At 44.2% G+C, this 22,802-nt stretch overlaps 2 protein-coding genes across 2 annotated transcripts in view; both read left to right on the forward strand.

The window, feature by feature from the left end:
- The window catches only part of CNOT6L (CCR4-NOT transcription complex subunit 6 like), a 386,677-nt gene that overhangs the window by 128,464 nt on the left and 235,411 nt on the right, over nucleotides 1–22,802 (forward strand). The gene's annotated exons all lie outside the window — the stretch shown is intronic.
- Nucleotides 942–22,802, forward strand: part of CCNI (cyclin I) — a 46,799-nt gene continuing 24,938 nt past the window's right edge. Inside the window, exons 1-2 of the mRNA XM_063310364.1 lie at nucleotides 942–1,501; nucleotides 21,374–21,530. Of these exons, the coding sequence (XP_063166434.1) occupies nucleotides 21,417–21,530 (114 nt within the window). The 5' untranslated portion in view covers nucleotides 942–1,501; nucleotides 21,374–21,416. The remainder of the gene's footprint in view (nucleotides 1,502–21,373; nucleotides 21,531–22,802) is intronic.

The raw sequence follows: 22,802 nt of genomic DNA on the forward strand, positions 1-22,802 counted from the left end.
AGAACCTTTTTCCAGAGAGCTGGGTCAATGCACAATGTGTCCAAAGTAGGATGATTTCAGCCTGGTCACCTGTGCCTCGAGTGAGAACTCTGGTTGGTTTGTTCAAGGATCCGTCAGTTTGTTTTCTTGCCTGTCCGCGGTATTCTCAGGAGTCTTCTCCAACACCAGAGTTAGCACTTACACAACCTTTCTTAAATCCCACCCATTTCTTGAGTTGAGCTTTCACAGACGTCTCCATGTGAATTTTGGGGAGACAACACGGAAGTGGATTGCCACTGCCATCTATGATGTTTTTTTGGGGGGGGTGTTGGTGGTCTAGTTGCAAGGCATGGGATTGTCCTGTACTCTCCTGTCCAAGTGCGCTTCAGGTGAGCAGAGATCAGCCAAGGTCAGCTTGCCCTGCCACCAAGTGCCCCCTTCCTGCCCCAATGCCAGTCCTCTACTTGTCCAAAGGCTGAAGGGGGCCCTCTGTTTCCCAGGGGAAGGAACTAGCTCAGTGTTTCTCAACCTTGGCCCCTTGGAGATGTGTGGACTTCAACTCCCAGAATTCTCCAGCTGCTCTCCCGATCCCCAGCAGGGACCGTGCCTTTTAATCCACCTCCAGGCCCCCCCTTCTCCCGCCCCCTCCCCCGCCAAACTCGGCGTCCCAAAGAAACACTCGAGCCCCTGCCTCCCGATGCACGGGACCGCAGCGCCCTCCGTCTAGAGGCAGCCCCCCGCGCGCCCCGAAAGCCACGCAGCGGAGGAGGCGGTGCAGCCCGGAGGGCTCGGGCTGGAAGGGCCGTCGCCGCAGCCGCGCGCGCTCGCTCCCGGCGGCCGGGGAGGGAAGGAGGAAGGGGGCGCGCTCCGCCTGCCCCGCGCCCGGGCCAGCCCCCACCCCGCCTGCGCGCCCGCCTTCCTCTTCCCACCCCCGCTCGCTCGCTCGCGCGCGCAGGAGGAGGAGGAGGAGCTCCCCGCCGGGGGAGGAGGCTCAGCCGCCCGCTGCCGGCTCTTCTTTCCCTCCCCTGCTCCCCCCGGGAAGCGGCTTGCTCTGCGCTCCGCTCTCTCTGCCTCTTGTTTTCGCTTTCCGCCCCTTTTCCCTTCCCTCTTTTTCCCCCCCCCTTTTCTTTTCTTCTCCCACTTTCCGGCCGCGCTTGGCTCTCGCTCCAGGGCAGCGGCGGCGGCGGCTGGAGCAGCGATTCCAACAATAGGCGCCGGCGGTTCCCAACTCCCCCTTGCCCGGTGGGACCTGCACTTGCCCCCCTCCCCAGCCCCGGTTCCTTTCCTCCCTCCGCCCGCCCCAAACGACAACTACGCGCCCCCTCCCACTCTCGCACCCGCCCACCATGGCGAAGTGAACCCCGCAGCCGCCTCTCGCCCCCCTCTCTAAGATGGAGCAAGCAGGAAACTAACAAAGAAACAAGCCAGCTTCGGCCTTGGAGGGAGCCACGATCATGCTGTTTTAATCGACCGAATGCCGGACAATCGCAGCGGAGATTGTTACAGCTTTGCAGGGGAGAAGGTGAGCATCGCGCACACAAAAAGCTGTGGTACTGGGACTTTTATTTTTTTCCCCAACTTGGACCTCTCCGAAATATGCGCTTAAGCGGGTGGTTTGCCTTTCTGCCGTGCAGCGCTACAGCTTCGTTAGCAATGTAGGGTTTTATTTAAAAAACAAACCCGGTTTTAGTTTCATTTTCTTAGTTTTTCAGAGCGGTTGCAGATGGGGCTGTAAGCCAGTTCGGAGACAGTCCAGAACGATGTTTTGATCCGCCAAATGCAATCCGGGGACGCATCTTTTTGCAGTTTCCTCGTCCTGTCATTCTCAGTCGCGCGCTGGTCCCCGGCCTTAAATGCTCCTCCTGGTTCGGGCCTGTCTTTGCACCCTGGATCCGCACACGCGCACAGGCCGCCCGCAATCCGCTTGCCTAGAGGCCGCCGTTCAACTTCGGAAGCTTCGGCTGGGAAACATTACTGCAGGACTGTGGCTTTATTTTCGAGGAAATAAACGTTTCCCGTCCGTTGCTCTTCTGGGAAAGTATAGGGCAATCCTATGCCTTGCAAAAGGGACTTCCGCAGTACCTGGTTCCTTACGTTGTTGGGGATGCACTTTTAAGTAGGGCTGGGGCTAAAGCTTCGCTTGTGGTGCTGTTGTTTATATAATGCATGCGGGGACCCGGTGGTGTCCTATTGTATGCAAGCACAGAGCTTTGCCATAGAAACGGTCGGCGGGAGGTGCTCGCCACGCGTCGCAAAAGGTGGCTGTTGCATCCGCGAGGATTTAGGTTTGTATGGTTGGAACCGGAAAGACGACGGGCCGGGCCGGGCGGTTCAGCGGGCCTTTTCGGGAGCCAGCAGAGCCCCGAAGTGAATTGCATGGGACTTGTAACTGTGTAGAGGTGACCGTGCAAAGGCGACACTTGGATCGCTTCCCTCAGTGTGCAGTTTGGCTGCCTGTGGTTTGCTTAGCGTCATTCTGCACCAAGGCCATTCAAACGCCTTCCGTAGAGCTGTGCAGGGGAACGAAGTCCTTTAAAAAACAACAACGGGCCGCTAAGTAGGCAGTTTGCATTTTCTGTTGAATCCCATCCTGCTGCTGACGAGATCCAGGTTCCTCCCCGGCTAGCCCTTGTTTACATCCAGCACGCCTCTACCTCTTGGTGACCTCGCTGGGGGTGGCCGAGTCTGGCAAATAAATGCTGGGGGCTGCATTTCGCGTGTTAGGTTCGCCCCCGCTGCAGCAATTGCCCGGGAGGCCCGAGCCGTGGCTACATGGCGGCTCCGCTTTAGCATCTCCAAGGAGACGGTTGTTACCAAGACCTTAGATCTTTTGATTTACAGCAAGGTTTCTGAACCTGGCTGGGGAATTCTGGGAGTTGAAGTCCACAGGTCTTAAAGTTGCCACAGTTGAGAAACCCTGATCTACAGTGCTTTGCAACTGGCTGGGAGCAAAGGACATTTGCTTGGCATGCAGATTTGCAGCCACTCCTCAGGAAGGTGCCCTGCAATAGGAGCTTGGCACACAGTTGTGGCATAAGTTTACAGTGGGCAGGCGGAGAGGGGTGTGTCGGGGGCTGGAGGACCATGGATCTGTGCCAACAGGGCTGGAGATCATATTTCACTGGAGTTGAGTGGCACGCATATGCCTCAGCCAAATATTAACTAAAAAAAGAAAGTCCTGGCTGATGTTGAGGCCCTGTGGCCAAAACTGATCATCGGATGCCAAATGATTATTTAATGTGACTTGCTTATTATTTGCATGTTGTTGAAGGAGAGGGAAGAGCAAATGAAAGTTTATCTTGCAGCATTTACAGTGGGCACTCGTTTGCATCAATTCTTGCAAAGTTAACGCTTGGCTGAGAAAAAGGATGGCACAGACATATGACATCACTTTTGAGAGTGATGTGTTCCTCACAAGAGTAGAGAAAGCACAAAATGTGGCATCATACGTGGAATAAAATTCTCTACGGCTCTCCGGATTCACTAACCCCACCCCCCAAGTTTCTAAATCTTAAATAGGAGAACTTACTTGAAAGTGCCTGTTGAAATCTCAGAAACATGGGTGACGACTGAATATTAGTATCTGGTGATGAAACTTAGAACACAGCAAAATTTCATGCTCCTTCCTGTGACTGGCTGCATCAGAATAAATTATGCAAAGTGGCAAATATTGCTGAGTGCCTGGTGCAAAGCAAGAGAAGAGGAGCATGTTGTAAGAGTGTGTGATTTGTATATGAAAGGTCCCAGTTTTGTTGTCCAGCATTGCAAGCAGAGGAGTTGGTGTAGTATAGCTTCTGGGCTAGGGGTGTGGGGGGGGGATCAGATAATATTCTTGAATAAAGCCCTCCCCTTCCAGAAGGGTCTCCCACAGACATAAATAGGTCCTGGAGAAGGAGGGCTTCAAACCACTAGAACTCAAAAACAGCTCCAAACTGTTTGGAGGGCCTGCAAATCCCAGCTCAACCCATAGCGTTGTCTCTCCTTCAGTTTATCCTTTGGGGAAGATGGGAGGGATGAATCCTTAGGAACCACCTCTGGTGCTTTGAAGTTGTAGCCATCTAATGAGGAGATATAAGAGAAGGAAGGAAGGAAGGAGCAGGCTGGCCGGCCAAAGATTTTCCATTCCTTCCATGCCAATAATGAGTTATATTTCCTGTCTTGCATAGGAGACTTGTAGTTTCCTTGAGCACAGAGCACTGGGCTATTTCTTGTGCCATCTGAAAATATTTTAATAAAAACCCTCCTCAGTTGAAAAATTTCTGTCTCCTTTTCCTGGATCTCTACAAAACTTTTAATGATATTCTGGGTTTCCTGAGTGTATCCTGTATATTTGCTTGGCATATTCACCCCAGGCCTGAAAAATAGGCTGCCATTTTATTGTTGTTGTTGTTGTGTTGTTGTTGTTATTTTTCCTTCTGGTCTATGACCATAATAAATGAATTGAATTGAATTATTATATCCTGTGCATGGTTATTCCGAAGGTAGCCCCATTAAATGCCACAGGATTTGTTCCCAGGTAAGTCTATAAAGGATAACGCTGTTGCAAAATTATCTTTGCACTAAAGAAATTTACTAATGAAGGGCTTAGTGTCCAAGCACCGAAGGCAATGGGCTGGTAAAGTGGAATTAGGAAAAAGCAGCTTTTTAGGAGCTATAAGCAATGGGGGAGAATAAATTAAGACAAATTCAGGGTGGGCACCTTGGAAGCACAATTGATACCAGAAGAGATTACCAGTGGATAATTGACCCTCCCTTGAGAACTTTCCCAGTCTTTCCCAGCAACCTTGGAACTTGAAATTAAATTCCCTTCTCCAAAGTCAGAAGCATTTCTCCAACTTTACAGAGGGTCAGACCAACCTAGCTTACAGTCCCTAGGATTGTGCCCTTCATCTAATTTTCACTATATTATGGAGAGTGAACTGGGCAAGTAATGGTTCAGATCCATCACTTTCTCAGACAGATGATGTCAGAGATGGAGGCTTCATGTGTTTTTCAGCAACTCCTTTTCCATAATTTCTCGATGCTGGAAGAGCCTGGGGAGTCATCACTGCTGTTATCCTGCATTTCAGGCAGAACATCATGTGAAGCTAATGCCCCTCCCTCCTCCTGCTGAGAGTAATTTCAGCCATTTCCCCCATCTCTGTGCTGCAGCAGGGACACAGTCTAGTGACCCATCATTGATCTTGACCAGCTGGCTGTTTTCTCCTTTTAGAGGGAAATACTGGGACATCTGCAGGCATGACGCTTGCCAAAGGTGATGGAGGGCAGGGTTTGGGGAGATCCTTAGCGGAGAACTTTCAGGCAGGTGGGCCAGTCATGCAAATGAGCTTCAGCCCATAGTGTGGAGGTCCCCATCTCCTTGCTACAACACCCCAAGTCTTTAGTATCGGTTAAAAAGACGTTCTGGCTGTGAAGGTGTCTGCAACGTCAGCCGGAAATATAGTTCAGCCTGTTCTCTTGCTGTTCAACCCCAAATACCTCCTGCTGTGACTCACTGCAGAGTCTGCAACCTGTAGGCTGGGTAGCAGAGCCCTTCGCTCTTCAAGGTCTGCTCCAAGACTGACGTTCACAAGTTCTTCTTTGTCCAGGTTCTTTCCTGTTTTCAGCAGTTCTGCAAGGATTATATTTTTGGCGTTAGATTTTGCCATCTTCAAGATAAAGCGGATTGGGGTGTCTTGGTGTTTAATCTCCTTGGAGAGAAGAGAAAGGCATACCTGTGGGCTCTACTTTTTTTTTTTGCAAGTGTCTGTTTCTGCAGTGGTGCCTATTTGGGATGTAACTCACAAAGCAGCCACAGAGAGTTAATTGCTGTCTTGAGGGATTTCCATTGAGATCTCTGAGACAATCATGTTTTCTTTCTGTGTATGTGTGCACGCGGGCATGCGCGCACACACACACACACACACACACACACAGGATGGAAGAACTGAAGGTTTCCTATCTCTGAGCCATGTTACCAAGTATGAAAATGTATCCTGAAAGATTAGCCTTTGACCATTTGTCAGGAAGCTGTAAACCAATATGAGAAAAAATATTTAATCTTTCCAGACTTTACTTATTTATTCATTAGGGCAGTTTTTCACTTGCCGCAGTCAAGAGATTCTAGGCAGGTTATAATCTGAATGATAAAACATCAGTGGTGCAAGTAAAATTATATAACAATAAATGGTATTCCCAAATGACAGAAAAATCATAAAACAAAAAGTCAGTAAGCTGTACAAGTAGGTGGTGACATCTGTAATTCAAAAGCCCTCTTAAGCTGTTGGGTTTTGAAGAATTTTCTGATGCCTAACAAAATAAGAGCGGATAGGATGTCAAGGGGCAGGGAATTCTGTAACATCGGTGCTGCCACAGAAAAACGGTATTTCTGGACCTCATTCTCCTAATCCGAGCAGAATGGGAAACTACTAATAGATCTGTACTGGAGGTCAACATTGGGTGGAGAAGATTGTCCCAGAGATACCTCAATGTTCGCTATTATGGCCAATTTTTTAGGAATCAGGGTAACCTGATTGATGTCTGGGAATTTTCCAATCCCATGTTAAATATTTGCTGAACTGTTAAGGGAAAAATGAAGGCCCGTCCAATCTGCAATTTTATGTCCACTTAGCTCTTCCCTGCATTCCGTGAATTAGTTAAGTAGCAACTCAATACAGTTCAGTTTTTTAAAAAATGGCCTGTGGTGCTGAGTTATGGATGTTAGTTAGATCTACGATAATTCCCGCCTAGATGTAAGCCAGTTGCCTGCTGGTTACTGCGCAGGTGTGAATCGGCATACAGTGCAACTTGTAGATAAATGCATGTATTTAAATTTCATTTTAAAACCATTTTGAGGTCTGGGTTTTAGTTAAATACATTTCCATATAGCTTTCCATAGAAATCTGTTTAAAATATTGTGCCTCTAAGAAAGTTAACAACAGAGTTAGTGCTCCTTTAGCAATAAAGCAACATCAAATCAAATCTTAAGGATCCAAGGAAGAGTTCATTTCCTGAAATGATGGCACTTGCATTTTCTGATCAGGATTATGCCCTTTCATAGAATCGTACCATTGGAAGGGACCACAAGGATCATTAGTCCAACTGTCTGCAATGTGCAGGAAAGCCAGTTAAATTGTTCTTGAGAGGTGACTGTCTAGCCCAGGGCTTCTCAACCAGGGTTCTGTGGCTCCCTAGGATTCTGCAAGAGGTCGCTAGGGGCTCCCTGGAGATCACGATTTATTTAAAAAATTATTTCAAATTTGGGCAACTTCACATTAAAGAGGTAAGTTTCATTCTTTATTTTTTAGTTTAAGAACACTGTTAGTGCATATATACAGGCCTACCCATGAAAGAAATATAATAATTTTGTGACTTCTGGCTTGTATTTGAGCCTGGGGTTCCCCAAGGCCTGGAATATATTTGAAGGGTTCCTCCAGGGTCAATAAGTTGAGAAAGGCTAGTTTAGCCTTTCTTAAAAACCTCCAGAGATGGAGAGCCCACAACTTCCCTGTGTTGGATATCTCTTACGTTCAAGAAGTTTTTCCTTATATTTAAATGAAATCTGGCTAGCTGCAAGCTATGCCGATTATTTCTAGTTTTGGTATCTACAGCAGTGGAAAAGAATTGCAGACCATCTTCCCTGTAGCACCCTTTTGTGGACTCCTTTTTGCCTGTGGTGGGAAGAGAAGGACCTCTAAGGAAGGACAGAATTTCCAGGCATGTCCGTGCCATTAAAATGCGTTCTGTTCAAAGTGATACAGCAGCTTTATTTTGTCAGAGGGGCCTGAGCTGTAACCATAGAATCAAAGAATGCAAGGGTTGGAAGTTATCTTAAAGATCAAGAGACCCCACCCAGTGCAGGAATGACAGATGGTCATCCAGCCTCTGTTTGAATGCCTGTGAACAGGAGTCCACCATCTCCCCCAAGGCAGTGTGTTCCATGGCTGAACAATTCTTAGGAGAGTTTTCCTGATGTCCAACCGAAATGTACTTGTAATTTAAACTCCTCCTTTCTTGCCCTGTCTTCTGGCACAACGTTGAACAATTTTTCCCTGTCTTCTATATGACAACCCTTCAGATACTTGAGGGTATCTGTCATGTCTTCTTGCAGTCTTCTCTTCTCCAGGCTAAACTTATTGATCACCTTCAGTTGTTCTTCATCACTTTTTTCTTCCTGCCCCCTTAACATCTTGGTCGCTCACCTCTAGACATGCTCAAAGAATAGGAAGAGTGATAGCTTTTCTTGACACCATACTTTTGTTGATGCAGCTAGGATTCCTGTTGCTTCTTTGGAGTTGCATCACAATGCTGGTGCATTTCTCAGTCATACATACATACTGTATATTGGATAACTGATAACTTGATTTTGTAATTACCATCATTTGTATGAGTGCCACAGTCAAGTGGTGAGGGAGAGGTTTGGGATCGTTGTGATTCAACAGGCTTGGCTTAATTAATCTGGGTTTAAGTCATCTAAATTGGCCCACTGAATAAATCTGGGTGTTTTGCTATCTGCTTATTAGGATGTAGAGCAGCATCACAAGTATGCTTTTAAAACTTGTTAACCTTGTTGTTGTACTGGCTTGCTTAGGAGTTAATGTTTTGCATTTCCATGCTTGCTAAAGAGGGAAGGTAGGTCCTCCAAGTCTGCTATAGAAATAGAAGCTCTTGGTAATGAATAATAATACATAAAGATTCTTCCACCAAGAAGACCACTCACTTACATGAAGTTCATTGTTGCCTGTCCTGTCAAGTGAGTGGATTCTTGCATAGGGCAGGGGATTGGCATAGGTGATCTCCAAAGTCCCTTCTACCTCTTAAATTTTATGGTTGGGTGAAGTATAAGGCTAGGCTAGAATAATGGGTAGGAAGATCTCTTGCAATCCAGTGCAAACAACCAGTGCAGGTCTTTAATGAGAAGAAGCTGCACCAGGTGAACACAGAAGAGTCAGGAAGAGGGGTGGGGGGGAAATAGTTGGCCTTATCTGAGCCTACCTACTCTTTACTTAAGCTCCTTCCATTTTTGATACATGGCCCCTGATGATAGAAACGCAGCCCGTGGCAGGAAAACTCATAAGAACATAAGCAGTGGCATTCTGAATCGGACCTCTTGGCCCATCTAGTCCAGTGGTCACAGTGGCCAACCACCTGCACAAGGAAGCCCACCAGTCTCCCTGCATATGGCCTTCAGAGGCATTAGTCAGGGCTAATAACCATCAACCCCAGGACTTCCACAATCTGGTCCAACCCTATTTTGAAGCCAACCAAGCTGGTAGTCACCACCACATCTCATGGCAGCGAGTGCCAAAGTTTAATTATGCGTTGTGTAAAAAACATGTTTCCTTTTGTCTGTCCTGATTCTTCCAGGGTTCAATTTCATTGGGTGACATCCCCTAAATTAAGATGAAGAAAGAATTGAAGAGGAAATTAGTGGGAGAAAGAGGTGATATACAAACCAGTTGGATGAAGAATAAAATTAGGTATAACCCTAGCTGTGGAGCCATTCTTCGGAACAGCAGCCTTGTCAAGCATGTATGATGCGGCCGCCTCGCATAACACACACACTTCACACATTTTTTCTCCTCCCCCACTGCACATTATTGGCTGACAGAAACGACAGGCATAAATCTCTGAGTAAACGTTAATAATGTGTGTGGGTGAGGATTTTTTTCCCCCCCAGTGGTAGCTCTATGTTTAGCATCACACCACTTTCACCCCAAAAATGTGATTAAAATGCTGCACCTTTCAAAACTTTCCAGGGCCTTTCCAGTAGTAAAAAGTGAGGCCGGAGTACTGAGGCTTTTGTGGGATGAAAATAATTGCAATTTTGATGGTTTTGGCTGAATACGTTGTGTCTTGGGGTTTCCAGTTTTCTGGGGGTGGGAATGTGGAACCTTTCAGATTTGCAATGTTGGGACACTTTTCAGATAGTTGGGTTTAATTTAAAAATGTACAGCTGGAGTGCATATAGAGAAATATCCAGCTTATCTTTCCTCTAAGTCAGTATTTTCCAACTTCAACTCCCAGAATTCCCCAGCCGCCATGGGAGTTGAAGTCCACACTTCTTAAGATTGCCAGGCTTGAAAAATACTGCTCTCAGGCTTGCTGTCAGATAGTGCTGCTGAGACCATGAGAGTGCAGCTCATCCCCTGCTCCCGTCGGAGGCCTTACTTTCATTCCTAGTGTTTCACCGTGCCTTGGCCATTCAAGCTTGGGATAATGAATTCTGGAATGTGTTTTGCATTGCAATATTCAACCTATTCTCCAAAGGGAACAGCATCCTGCAGGCCAGCTCTTAATTGCAGTAAATCTAGCAGTAACTGTATGTCCTGATTATCATCAGAAGATAAGGCATTCTTTCGGATTTGGAGGCATCATGAATTGGTCCCTACATTTGAAGGGGAATAGCCTGACATGATTCTTCTTGTCCGGGCTATTGGGAAAAAACTTCCCAAGAGTAAAAGCAGTTTGACAGTGGAACCAATGATCCAGAAGGTTGTGTATTCCCCTGCGTTGGTGATGTTCAAAGAAAGGCTAGACAACCATCCGTTGCGATTGCTTAAATCGGGATTCCTACAATGAGCACAGGGTTGACCTAAATGGCCTGAATGGTGCCTTCCAACCATACAGCTCCTACCACTAATTCAGATCCTTGGACCACTTAGCTTCATATTGACCACCATTATGGCTGGTAAAAACGAAGTCTTGTTCTTTGTCTTGCACATCTGATACTTTTAAAAGAGGCAGTGCCAGGCATTGAACCCAGGGCAATTCATATGCAAAATATGTGCGCTAGCTATTACGCTGTGGCTCTCTGTCATCATCATTAATGCATGCAGTTATTTTTAAAAGCCATCTAGGCTTGTGCTCCTGGCAGAAAGCGCTTTTTGCGAATGGTTTCCTTCAGTGCATCGTTTTGATATCTAACGAAATGCAGGTATAAAGTATGCCCATTCTTATTATTGCTTCCTGGCCTGTAACCCTGCCATGTAACCAAAAGTGGGTTTATACAGTTGCTAGCAGCTTTGATTATCTTCTCAGTATGAATAGAAGTTGTCTATAGGAAGAAATGGCATGAAAATAAAAGGGCATGAAAATAAAAGCTGTGTTTATATTAAACATGCAACCAAAAAGGATTTCACAATAAAAGCATTGACCTTTTGATTGAGTTTCCTGACTACTGTAATGGCTGGCCCAAGTACAGCTTTCTCTTTGTACTGGAGATTCACTGCCATGGTTGAACATCAGCGGGCACAAATAAAAGGGGAACTGAAAAATGCCTTCTGGCGTGTGCTTAAAAGGTACACCTTTCCTCTACACCAGTGTCTCTCAACTTGACAGCTTTAAGATGTATGGATTTCAACTCCCAGAATTCCCCAGCCAGCACGCTTTGGGGAGAGTGAAAGGAAAATTTCCTAGCAGATCAATATAAAGAAAGCAGGCCTTTGTGGCTCCCCTCCCTCTGGATTCTTCTGTTTAGTTTAAAGCAGTGTTTCTCAACCTTGGCAAGTTTAAGATGGGTGGACTTCAACTCCCAGAATTCCCCAGCCAGCCATGCTGAGAGCCAGTTTGGTCTAGTGATTAAGGTGCTGACCTAGAAACCAGGAGTCTGTGAGTTCTAGTCCCGCCTTAGGCATGAAAGCCGGCTGGGTGACCTTGGGCCAGTCACTCTCTCTCTCAGCCCAACTCACCTCACAGGGTTGCTGTTGTGGGGAAAAGAGGAGGAGGAAGGAGTATTGGGTATGTTAGCCACCTTGAGCTATTTATAAAAAAAATAATACAGGCAGGAAATCAATCAATCAATCTTAAACTTGCCAAGGTTGAGAAACACGGCTTTAGAGGGTTGAAACTCCATGGTCAATGAAAGAGGGTGAAAGACTCTGCACTGGGCCACAGATGTCTGCAGCTAGCTATAAATGACCCCAAAGTGTTGCATGTGACTAAATGATAGAGTTTGTGTTGTGCTCATGTTTCACCACTATCCCCCTCCCCTGTAGATATCCATGTGTCTGGCAGATACCTGCTTGCTTTGTTGTTCAGTCTGTTATGAAAATCATCCTCTTTTGACTTGAATTAAATCTTCCGGGCTCTGTCATCTTGAAATCTCAGTCTCCGATTCAGATGTAACATGAATCCAGAGTGCACAACTATAGCCCCAGGGCCACCCTTCCCCATAAAATTTAGCTGCAAGCCAGACACCCCTTCTGCGTCCGTCATGGAATTTTCTTGGAAACGATTACGAGAAACATTTAAAACTATTACGCACGTGCCCCGTTGGTCTGAGTGCAATTGATTGGAAATGAGATCTTCTCAATCCCAGTCCAGTTCTCTAATGTGGTGATCTACAGCTATTTGTTTAAGAGCATATTACAGGCACTCTCACAAAATGGTTGCCCTGGCGGAATATGGCCAGTGACAAAACACTAATATTCCAGAAATCCAAACGGCATCAGGCTTTTCTAAGACTACTGCGTGGTCCCAGATGCAGTGTTGGAATCATGTTAAACTTGGGAATGGTGCTTCGCTTAGCTAGATGCTAGCATCCCATTCATTTTTTGAAATTCAAAGAATCTAAAAAAGATTGAGTGGGACAAGAAGCCTGGGTCCACAATGGGCCCATGGGCGCGTTGAGACTTGGAGCAACCAATTTTAGTCTCCAGCCCAGAGTTTCTCAACCAGGGTTCCACGGCACCTTAGGGTCCCACGAGAGGTCACTAGGGGTTCCCTGGGAGATCAAGATTTATTTAAAAAATTTGGGCAACTTCACATTAAAGAGGTAAGTTTCATTCTTTATTTTGAGTTTAAGAAAACTGTTGATGCATATATACAGGCCTACACATGAAATGAATATAATAATTTTGTACCTTCTGGCCTATATTTGAGCCTGAATGTGCAGGGGTTCCCCGAGGCCTGAAAAATATTTCATGGGTTCCTCCGGAGTCAAAAGCTTGAGAAAGGCTGGTCCAGGGAAATGGGAGAAAGGCTGCTCTAACTACCTACCCCACATTGGCTGTCAGATCAAACCTTAAATGTTAATCCTGGGGAATTTGTTTGAAACATGACCTTCCATAGTAGAAGAACCTGAGCAAGATTTTGAATTGCTTGATAAAATGGTGCAAAGATGCTTATTAATGGCGAAGCCGCACTACAGCCTTTTAGAGATGCCCTTTAAAGCAAGGCCGGTGGATGAGTCATCTCAGCAAATGGCAGAACCTACGTTTTATGAGCCAATCTAAACAATTGCTTCCTTATTCATGATCCTGCATGACTTTGCATTGCAGTAAACTGGGTGAATGGTTTTGCTTTGCTTGAAACTTAAGTATTTTTTTAAGTATGTTTTTTTTCATTATCCAGGAATCTTAGGATTCCAAACAGTGACATACACACCCACACACAGTACATGCATAGACACATATACATATATTTGGGGGGGTTGTCACCCAAAAGCCCCTTTGCGCCCCAATTATTGAATATTGGCATCATGGTTCCCCAGAGGTCCATGAAACTCCCCCTCATGGCTTTCAGAAAATTTCAAAGACAGTTTTATTTCAATGGGCCTTCAACTCTAGCTTCTAGTTTTATTGCTGTCCATCTTGCAGAAGGGTTGATTTATTTTTAATAGTTTTAAAAAATAAATCTGATTTCTGTTTATTGCTTTTGTCATTTAAATGTGTTGCAACCCACCCAGAGTCTATTGGTTGGGTGGGCTATAAAAACTAAAATGCAAATAAATCACTAATGAGGCAGGAAATGTAGACTTTCTGAAGCATAAACCCTAAAAGATGACTTAACATATTTAAGTCATCAAAGAAACACTGGGTTGTAAATAAAGTCAACAGGGTGGCTGTGACTGCACAGTTGAAGCCCTGCCCCCTTTTTAAATGCAGCGCACACCCAGTGCATTTAAAATAGGGGCAGTACTTTGATCACAGCCATTATCTTCACTTTTTTGATGCCCCCAAAGGATACCCAAAGAAAAACAAAATGTCTCCTGGTTTTTACCTTCTACATGATTCTGAGAATTTCAGCCCTGGGCAGGGGGTTGGACTAGAGGATCTCTAAAGTCCCTTCCAATTCTGTGATCCTGTAATCACACTGCCTTTGGTATCTTGGCCAACATTACGCCCAACGTTGTGCAGTCCACAGCCAGCAAGGAATAGCTCATTCCTGATGCATTGCGCATAAAAATCAGGTGGAGCTTTGATCACACAGTTGTGGCTGCAATCTTGACTTTCTTGACTGAATCCTGCAAACCCCCCTGTACGGAAGCCAAACAGCAAAGGGGTGTCTGCGCTTTACAAGGGGTGGCCCATTTGCACCGATCACATTTAAAATTTAATCAGCATTAAGAAAGTTCTAGTTGTGCGATGGGACTTCGGTTGTGTGTATAAAAATTTCCCACATTATTTCCCCAGTTGCTGCTGCATTACAGCTTGGTAACAATTTTTTACAGGAGTGCTGGTTGGTTTCTGTTCAGTAAAACCTTTTAAAATAAGGATCGGATTTAAGGTGACCCTCAGGGCCTCAGCTTTGGTGCAGTGTGTCTTCCTAGATAGATGGGAGTCTTGCAAAACGCAAGATTTCATTTCTGGGCTTCCATTTTTGCTTCAGTGCTGCAAAACTTTGCGTGACTGCATGGCTGGAGCTGGTTGTACTGATAGCTATAGAGCAGTGTTGACCTATTGGCGTAAACTTCAGAAACTATATGCTAAGTCAGTGTTTTTCAAACTTGGCAACTTTAAGTTGTGTGGACTTCAACTCCCAGAATTCCCCAACCAGCCATGTAAAGTTGGGGAATGCTGGCTAGGGAATTCTGGGTGTTGAAGTCCACACATCTTAAAGTTGCCAAGTTTGAAAAGCACTGCTCTAAGTGTTTACATTTACCTTGCTGCATAATACATAATATATACAGAAGCCGTTCTTGCTTAACTTTAGGTACATTTCTGTTATGTATATATACTTTGAGTTTTTCCATTGCTGCATATTCTTCAAGTTTAAGTTCCCCATCAGATATTATTGGTCCTGTGTCTTTCTTCAGTGTTGTGCAGAGTTTGTCCTCAAAGCTGTAAGCATGTGTGGATGTGTTCTTAATCCCTCTATCAGTGCAACCAATCTCTCCGATTCCAGCCAAGGATACAGTCTGTAAGAGCAAATGCTGGTCTTGTGTAAGTAAAAATGCATAAGAGGGAGGCATTTTTCATATCAACCGATGAGAAGGAAACTTTGGCAGCAGCTCTTGTTTTCAGACGGTGTCAGCCTTACCAGATAGACCAGACAGGAAACACAACCAGATAAACTAATTCTACTTTATTGTAAAGCTACATTAACAGAATCTTGCAAGTCTGAAGGTACAATTCTCCCGCTGTCTCCTTTACAGTCCGGAAAACTAGGGAGGGTCCCTCCTGAGCCTCTTGCCCCACCCACTATCCAGCTGCGGGCTGTGCCGTCGCTTATCTGACTGTTAATTCCCTTGGCAGTGTCTCTTTGCCCAGTCTCTCAAGGTCTTTCTGATATACTATTACAGGTGCTATATGAACACCTAGCTGGACAGAGATTTGATCCAGATCTCCATACCTGTAGTCACTACTTCACACAAGCTTTAGTAAGACTGGAAAAGAAGAATGATATTATCTGTTACTTTTTTTTTTAGTCATGAAAATGACTGTCTTAAGTCTGACAAATGTTGATATTCACCTATATATTTGGCATTCTCCAGTCAGTTGTTACGCATTTCCATGTTTTTAATGGAGTAAGACCTCTGCTAATGAACATTGACAGCCCCATTCATGTTTGGAATTTTTCAGCTTGGGTTTACAGGTAGACTTAACCACAATTGGGACTGGAATTTCAGTTGCTAAGCAAAGTGGTCATTAAGCAAATCTGATCCGATTTTATGACTTTTTTGCAGAGGTCATTAAGCGAATTACTGCGGGCATTAAGTGAACCACATGGTCGTTAAGCAAATCATGTGGTTCCCCATTAATTTTGTTTGCCAGAAGCTGCCCAGGAAGGTCAAAAATGGCAATCATGTGACCCCAGGATGTTGTGACGGTCATAAATGAGAACTGGTTGCCAAGTGCTCAAATAGTGATCACATGACTGCGGGGACACAGCAACTTTTGTAAGTGTGAGAACCGATTGTAAGTTGATTGTTTCAGCACCATTGTAAGTCCAAACTGTCACTAAACGAATGGTTGTTAAGTGAGGACTACCTGTATATAGAAGAAGGTATTCTCTCCAGTAACCTTGGCCCAAGCCTTCTTGAGCATTAAAGATAATCTCCAGCCCTTTGTATTTTTAAAAACTATTATTGGATTTATATGCAGTCTTTCTGTTCCTGAAGAGCATCCAAAGAGGTTTGCCAGTTAAAACAATTCTAATATAAATGAACACATATATAGATGTTTAAAGTTTAAAAATTAAAACTTGAAAAAAATGTCTGTACCCTGGTTAGGGATTATGAGAGTTAAAATCTCCATTTGGAGGGCCCCAGGTTGAGGTAGGCCATCTTGGGTAAACTTTGTGACACATGAAGATTTTTTTTCCCCCTGTGAGTCACTTAATCTTTCACTTTTGCCTTCGCTTGCATCACCAAAAGTTACTTCCTCTTTCCTCACTCACAAAAGCAAATGTGTCTGATCACTTCTGACTTGAACAGTAGCAAGAGGATGCATATCAGAATGGGAGTGGTGAAAGGATGGGCACCCCAACAAACTTACGCTTAACGTTTGCCCACCATGGGAGGTGTGGACCATGACAATTTACAGAAAGTCAAGGTAAGTAGACAGGCATCTATCAACAGAAGCAACTGACGTAGATGGAAGTCAGCTGCTCTTCCTTCATGGTCAGATGTGGACGTGGTTTCTCCCATCCTTCAACTCTTTGCAAAGAGTCTGGAGCTGCCTTCCCCAACCAAATGTCCTCGTCATGGAGATAGGATATGTAGTCCAACATTCACAAAGAGCACCCAGTTGGTGAAAGTTGATCTTGGAATTAGGATCCTCTCTTATTATACTAGGTTGGTTGGAAAGAAGACCACTACTGAGTCTTAGAATACTTGAGAGATACTTGGAAATTATCTCCTCTCGTAGAGATGTACAGTTTCTGGGGGCGGGGAACAAAAGGTTGGAAAAATTGAAATAACTTTTCAGCACATATTGTTAACTTGCAGTAACTTTGCTGCTTGAGAAACACAAAATGTATTAGGCACCAACTCATATAATTGTCACATTTGGTATGTGAAATTGAGAAGTATGGGAAATTCATCAACGTATTTGTGTATTGTTTGGGAGTTGAGGTTTTTTCCCCACAAAATGCTGGATTAGTAAGTATTCAATAATAATTTACATAGGATATTGTAATATGAATGTTGCTAAAATTGTATATTGAAGTGAGAACCTTACCTTTCAGTACAGTATTATGCAGCATTTTCTATCATCCCCAATTGATTCTCCTTTGATCTCAATGGTGGACTCTCTAGGAGAAGGATTTAGATTTGCTTTGTCCTACTATGCAAACAGGCAGTCTTAATGTCTGATAATCTGATCTCTCCATGGGTAAATGGACTGCTGCTAATGGTCTCCATTGCATTCCAAGCGGGCTGTATATAAAACAATGTAGAGATAACTTTGATAAAGGAATGTAGGAGCCATTAAGGGAGGAAAAACAACAACTTAGTCCTAGGAAAGTGGGAAAATGTGAGAAAGAAAATCAAAATAACCTCACCTTGATTCTGTTTGGTATAAAATGGAGCAAAGAAATTCAGTCAGGCTTTCAAGTTTCTGTTGTTATACCCTACAACAGTGTTTCTCAATCTTGGCTGGCTAGGGAATTCTGGGAGTTGAAGTCCACACATCTTAAAGTTCCCAAGGTTGAGAAACACTGCCCTACAACAATAAAGTAGCATTGCTGGACCTGTTTTGGTGTCTGCCTTCTAACCTGGCCTATCTTGCAGGGGTGACACAGAGGAACAAATCCCCGTGCAGCGAAGGCACTCTGTCTTCCCTTGCTTTGTAAGGGTTTTCATGATACAGAATTTGATTTCTGCTTTAGCTTTTAATTGCACCAATTTTATTGTTAGGTTGCACATTCAGGCTTTTATGACTATTCGGCAACACGTTGGTATAGCAGGAAAGTTGGGTATAAATTTAGTAAAAACTAATGTAAATACAAATACAGTCTTCATGCAAGGACTCCTCGCCTTCAGTGAAGAAAAGGAAACCGTGTAGAAAAGTCTATTGCATAATTTGCAGAGGTCATTTGAAATTTTCTCCATAATCCCTTTTTCTCCTGCAGTTACTGGGGGAGGAGGAAAGTCAGATTCTAGGAATGTGGAAAGTTTTTTCCTACTTGTTTTCCTTTCGCCCTCACCGTAGGCCTTCACATCTCCACCCTTTCCTTTAGCGCATCCTGGAGGTGGGAGGAGTGTTGGCTTCAGTTGATCCTACTCTAACCCGTTAGAGCCGTACTGTTTTGTCAACTCCAACAACATGTTCATTCTGGCATGAATAAAAGCAAAATCAGTCAGGGTGCTTTTCTATTAAGTGAAATAAGAATAAGGGGTGGAAAGTAAGCAAATTACTTCTCTCCCTGTTTTGTAGAACAGGGAAATTTCTGAGGATTTTTTTTTTCATGGTTGCAGTTTTGGGTGGATATTATTCAGTATTTTCTTTAAGAATGAGTCGATGTGCATTCCATTCCACAAGAGTTGTTGGGAGTTGGGAGGCATACAAGCTTAATCAACAACAACAACAACAATTGTTGTTGTTAATTATGGATTAGTCTGGCCCTTTAGAAAAAAGCATTCAGTGGAAAGGGGACAAGTACAAACTCTTTAGGAGGAAAATGTTCCTGTACTGGAAGGTATAAGTAACACAAGTGGACAGGGTCCTAGGTCAGTGATGCTTAAGCTGTCCTCATCTCTCAACTCTAGTTGTTCAGGTTTATTTTAATTAAGTGAAAGTTACGTGCATGGTAGGCAACATGGTTCCCATGTTTTTAACCTGCCAGGCTCCCTGCTCCACCTGACTCCTTCCAAATTGAGAAATAGCAATCTGGCAAAGCAGAGCACCAGCTTCTATTTAATCTTTGCTGCTACTATTACTTCTGGACTCCACCTAGACCAAACAGACATTGTTAGAAAATATATACAGTGAGTGGTTTGATCAGGAGCGGCAAAGGACAAAGATAAGCCAAAGTGAGAGAGAGCGGTCTGGAGAACTAGGAATGGTGGTGGAGAACCAGCTTGTGCCAAATGACTGTTCTGTGGCACACACACCAGGGATATCATCTGGGGGACAGCAGGTCCTCCCCACCACCCATGGGAGCTTTCCCTGTCAGCTCAGAAAGGTTACCCAGCCTCCAGCCATTGTGATTCCCATACTCTACAAAAATGGAGGATACTTTGCAATACTCTTTTCATAAAAGTCTTCAGTCCCATTTGCTTAAGGGGCATCTTAAAAAAATCTAGTCTCTCCAGGTTTTTGAGTTGTTCTGGAAATATAGAATTGGCTGTTTTTCAGCAAACTTTATTAAAAGTTGTTACTATTATTTTAAAAAGGCTTTGCACCGGCTTTTGCTTTTGTTGCCAACTTTCATGGTAGAATGGTTGCCTGTAAACAAGCAGAAAAGTGAAGCCATCTAGTTTCAATTTGACAGGGACAGGCTTTGTTAACAGCTTGACCGAAGAGAATGTGGCCAGCTTCCATGGTGAGGGTTTCAATTTCACAATTGGGCAGATGAATTCCAAGCTTCAGATTCTTTCCCATGGTCTCGGCCCTGCAGCAGCCTAGAATGTTTTTAGCAAGGTTTGCAGTTAGGAAGGAATAGAGGCAAATGCATCTGGTCTGAATAATAAGTAGAGGATCTGTAGGGATTGTGGTTGGAAGAGACCCCTACCTTGGCTCTCCAGATAGACTTAAATAGCTTATTTTACTAATACTTTATTTTTATAAACAAATTAAAAAGGCAAGATGACATGGGTTTATACATTCTGCTTCTAGCATCTTCATGTGGAGAGATGGATGGATGGACAGATGCTTGAAGTCTTTGGGAAAAATAGAGAACAAGAAGCATGCATGCTGGATTATTTTTAAAGGTATATGATGAGTAGCATAAGTAGAACTGCACATCATTCTCTCTCCTCCCATGTTTGGAGTCCCTGAAGGAGAGATGAAAAGTTCAGAGACAGAAAAAGTGCAGAATTCTGACATTTTATTTTTATTCTTGCTTTATCTCTACTATACTTGAAGCTGCTCTGCTGTTATCTTTGGGAGTTGTTTAACTTGTCCATTGCTCAAGAAATAGAGCGTGCCAAGGTTGTAGCTGGATCATTGGGAAGACCTTTTGATGAGCTTCTTTTCTACTGATGCATAATTGATGCCGTCCGCTTATTCTTGAGATTGCAGCAAGACATAAATGCGGAAAGAGGGAGTGTGTAGAGTGCCCTGCCCCCTACAAAAGAAGTGTAGCTTAAGCCAATGATTGGTAATTCTTTTCAGGGTCACGGCAGTTGACGTTTTCCAAGGGAAGATCCCTGGCAAGGACATCAGCGGATATATATGCCATTAATCAGACAAATTCCCTATGAAAACTGAAATCTTTCCAGGGCAATACCTATGCAAGTTGGCTACTGACGTATTTTCCAGAAGGAACATAGGCCTTCTTAGATAAGACAAATTACTGTCTTGGTTTGACCACTATTGTAGGCTCAATTTTTAGTCTGATCACTGTTATGGTAGCTTGCTTGTTGGATAAGTTTTAAACTTTAGTCGTCATTTAGTTTGGTCAGTGCTTAGGCACATACCCAAGAACCCCTGTTGCATTCAAGGAAAGAAGGAAGGATGGAAGCTTGTTCAGTTGACAGATGAATTAACATGGAAGCCTGTGGAGTAGGCTCAGAGGCTAGAGTTTAATGTAGGTTGAGATCATCTACTTAAATAGAAGGATATAATACAGTGTCCCCAACTCTCAATTCCAGGTGATTCCTAGATTCGAACTCTTCCTATGACAGAAAGCCACCAAGAATTGCAGGAACAGATATCTTGCTCAACAAATGAATGGAGTGGCCCTCTTAGACATGGAAGCCCCTTCAGTTCCTAGAATTTGGCACCTGCTGAAGTTGATTCTATACCCAGTGGTCCTCTGTGATTGGATTTTACAGGGACTCTGGTTAGTTGGTCCTTCAGAGAAGCTTGCCTGCCATTTCCAATCTTATTGAGGAACCTTGGATGAAGAACTGGAAGCAAAGCAGAAAAATTGAGCACAGTATGGGAGGGGGGATACCAGAATGGTGTGGTGGTGGCAAAACAAGATGTTGCAGATCGCAACTGGAGCTCCAAAAATTGAAAAATGGTTTGCAGTATGCCCTTCCTGTCAACTCAATCATTGCTTTTTATTTTCTCTTCTTCATTTGCAGATAGCTGTATCCAGTTGGGTGGCAGGCAGACCCAAGGGGTACCATGAAGTTTTCAGGACCCCTGGAGAGCCAGCGGTTGTCCACCCTCCTAGAGATGGCCATCTCTAGGGAAGCTCAGATGTGGAAAGTGTATGTGCCCAAAATCCAGCCCAATCAGGTAACGTTCATCAGTTTTGTTTGTCACTTGGGTTGCTTTATACTTTGATTCAACAAAATTGCAAAAGGCCCTTCCTATTTATGGGGAGCAGATATGATGGAATTCATTCTGTCTACTAGTGGATCATTGGGCCCATTGGTTTAGCAAATTATGCTGAGGAGAACCTTGCCTTTTAATTCTGCAACATGAGTAATGCTTTGTTTGGCAGACATGTGTGGTGCCTGAAGAACTTACTGTGCTATGCTGCAACAGCTGTTAAATCATTGTTGTTAGAAGCCTACCTCTGTGGCAGCTTAGTGGGAATAAACTGGCTTGTTCCTTTAAGTGGTTGAGGAACTTCCTTCTGCCTTATGTATGCCTTAACATTCAAAGACATAATCCCTTTAGAATAGCTTTCCTTAATCCCAGTGCTGCTGTATGTGGGTGGAGTAATAAATACTGATTTGTGTTTTTGTTGCTGCTGTTGTATTGTTTTCAACCCAATTTATGGAGGTTGGGATGGATGCTGCTCAATAATGATTCCCAGTTGGAGTGACCTATAAGCCCAGCAATAAATCAGTAATCTGTGGCTCACCAGAAGGCTTGGACTATGCCTCCCTGTGCAGCCATTAGTTCTGCTAGCTTGTAATAATGGGCCTTGTAGTCTAACACATTTGGAAAGGTTGCTCTGGAAGGTTCTGTAGTACAAAGCAAAGGGGAGTAGGGTCAACACAGAATGGATCGTCCTTTCTTGGTTGGGACTGTTGGAAGTCTTGGTAAATCCAGCAAGCCTCATGAGAATATGGATGGTTGCTCTAGGATGCAAATTCTCCATGCTATTGAGGAAGCTGTTTGTTGCCGCTCCCACTTCCTCTCTCTCTTCCTCCTTCCACCGAGGGAGAAGCAGCATATGTTTTGGCTGCTCCTCCCTCCATCTTGGGCCATGCAGTCGGGCCTAAGAAAAGAAGGATTCTGCCCCTTCCACGCAGCTCTTGGCAGCTGTAGGGCTGAGAGTTTAGGGTGAATTAAGTTTAGAAAGAACAGAAGATAGAAGGAACTTCATTTTCCACCAAAAATGGATGTAACAACCAGGGATAAAATGAGTAAGGTATTCTTTTACTTACTTTTAAACTTACTATGTCTAAGCATGTGATTCCTTATGCTTGGGAGGGCTAAGTGTGTAAGATCAATAACCCGTGTTTCTCTGATATGCTCATTAAAGCTATTTTAAGATAATATTCTTTTTCTTTGTGTAGCTTCCTCCGCTTTGTTAATCTCTGCTCCATTATGTGG

The sequence above is a fragment of the Candoia aspera genome, chromosome 8 (assembly GCF_035149785.1).
Source record: "Candoia aspera isolate rCanAsp1 chromosome 8, rCanAsp1.hap2, whole genome shotgun sequence".
Taxonomy (NCBI): Eukaryota; Metazoa; Chordata; class Lepidosauria; order Squamata; family Boidae; genus Candoia; species Candoia aspera.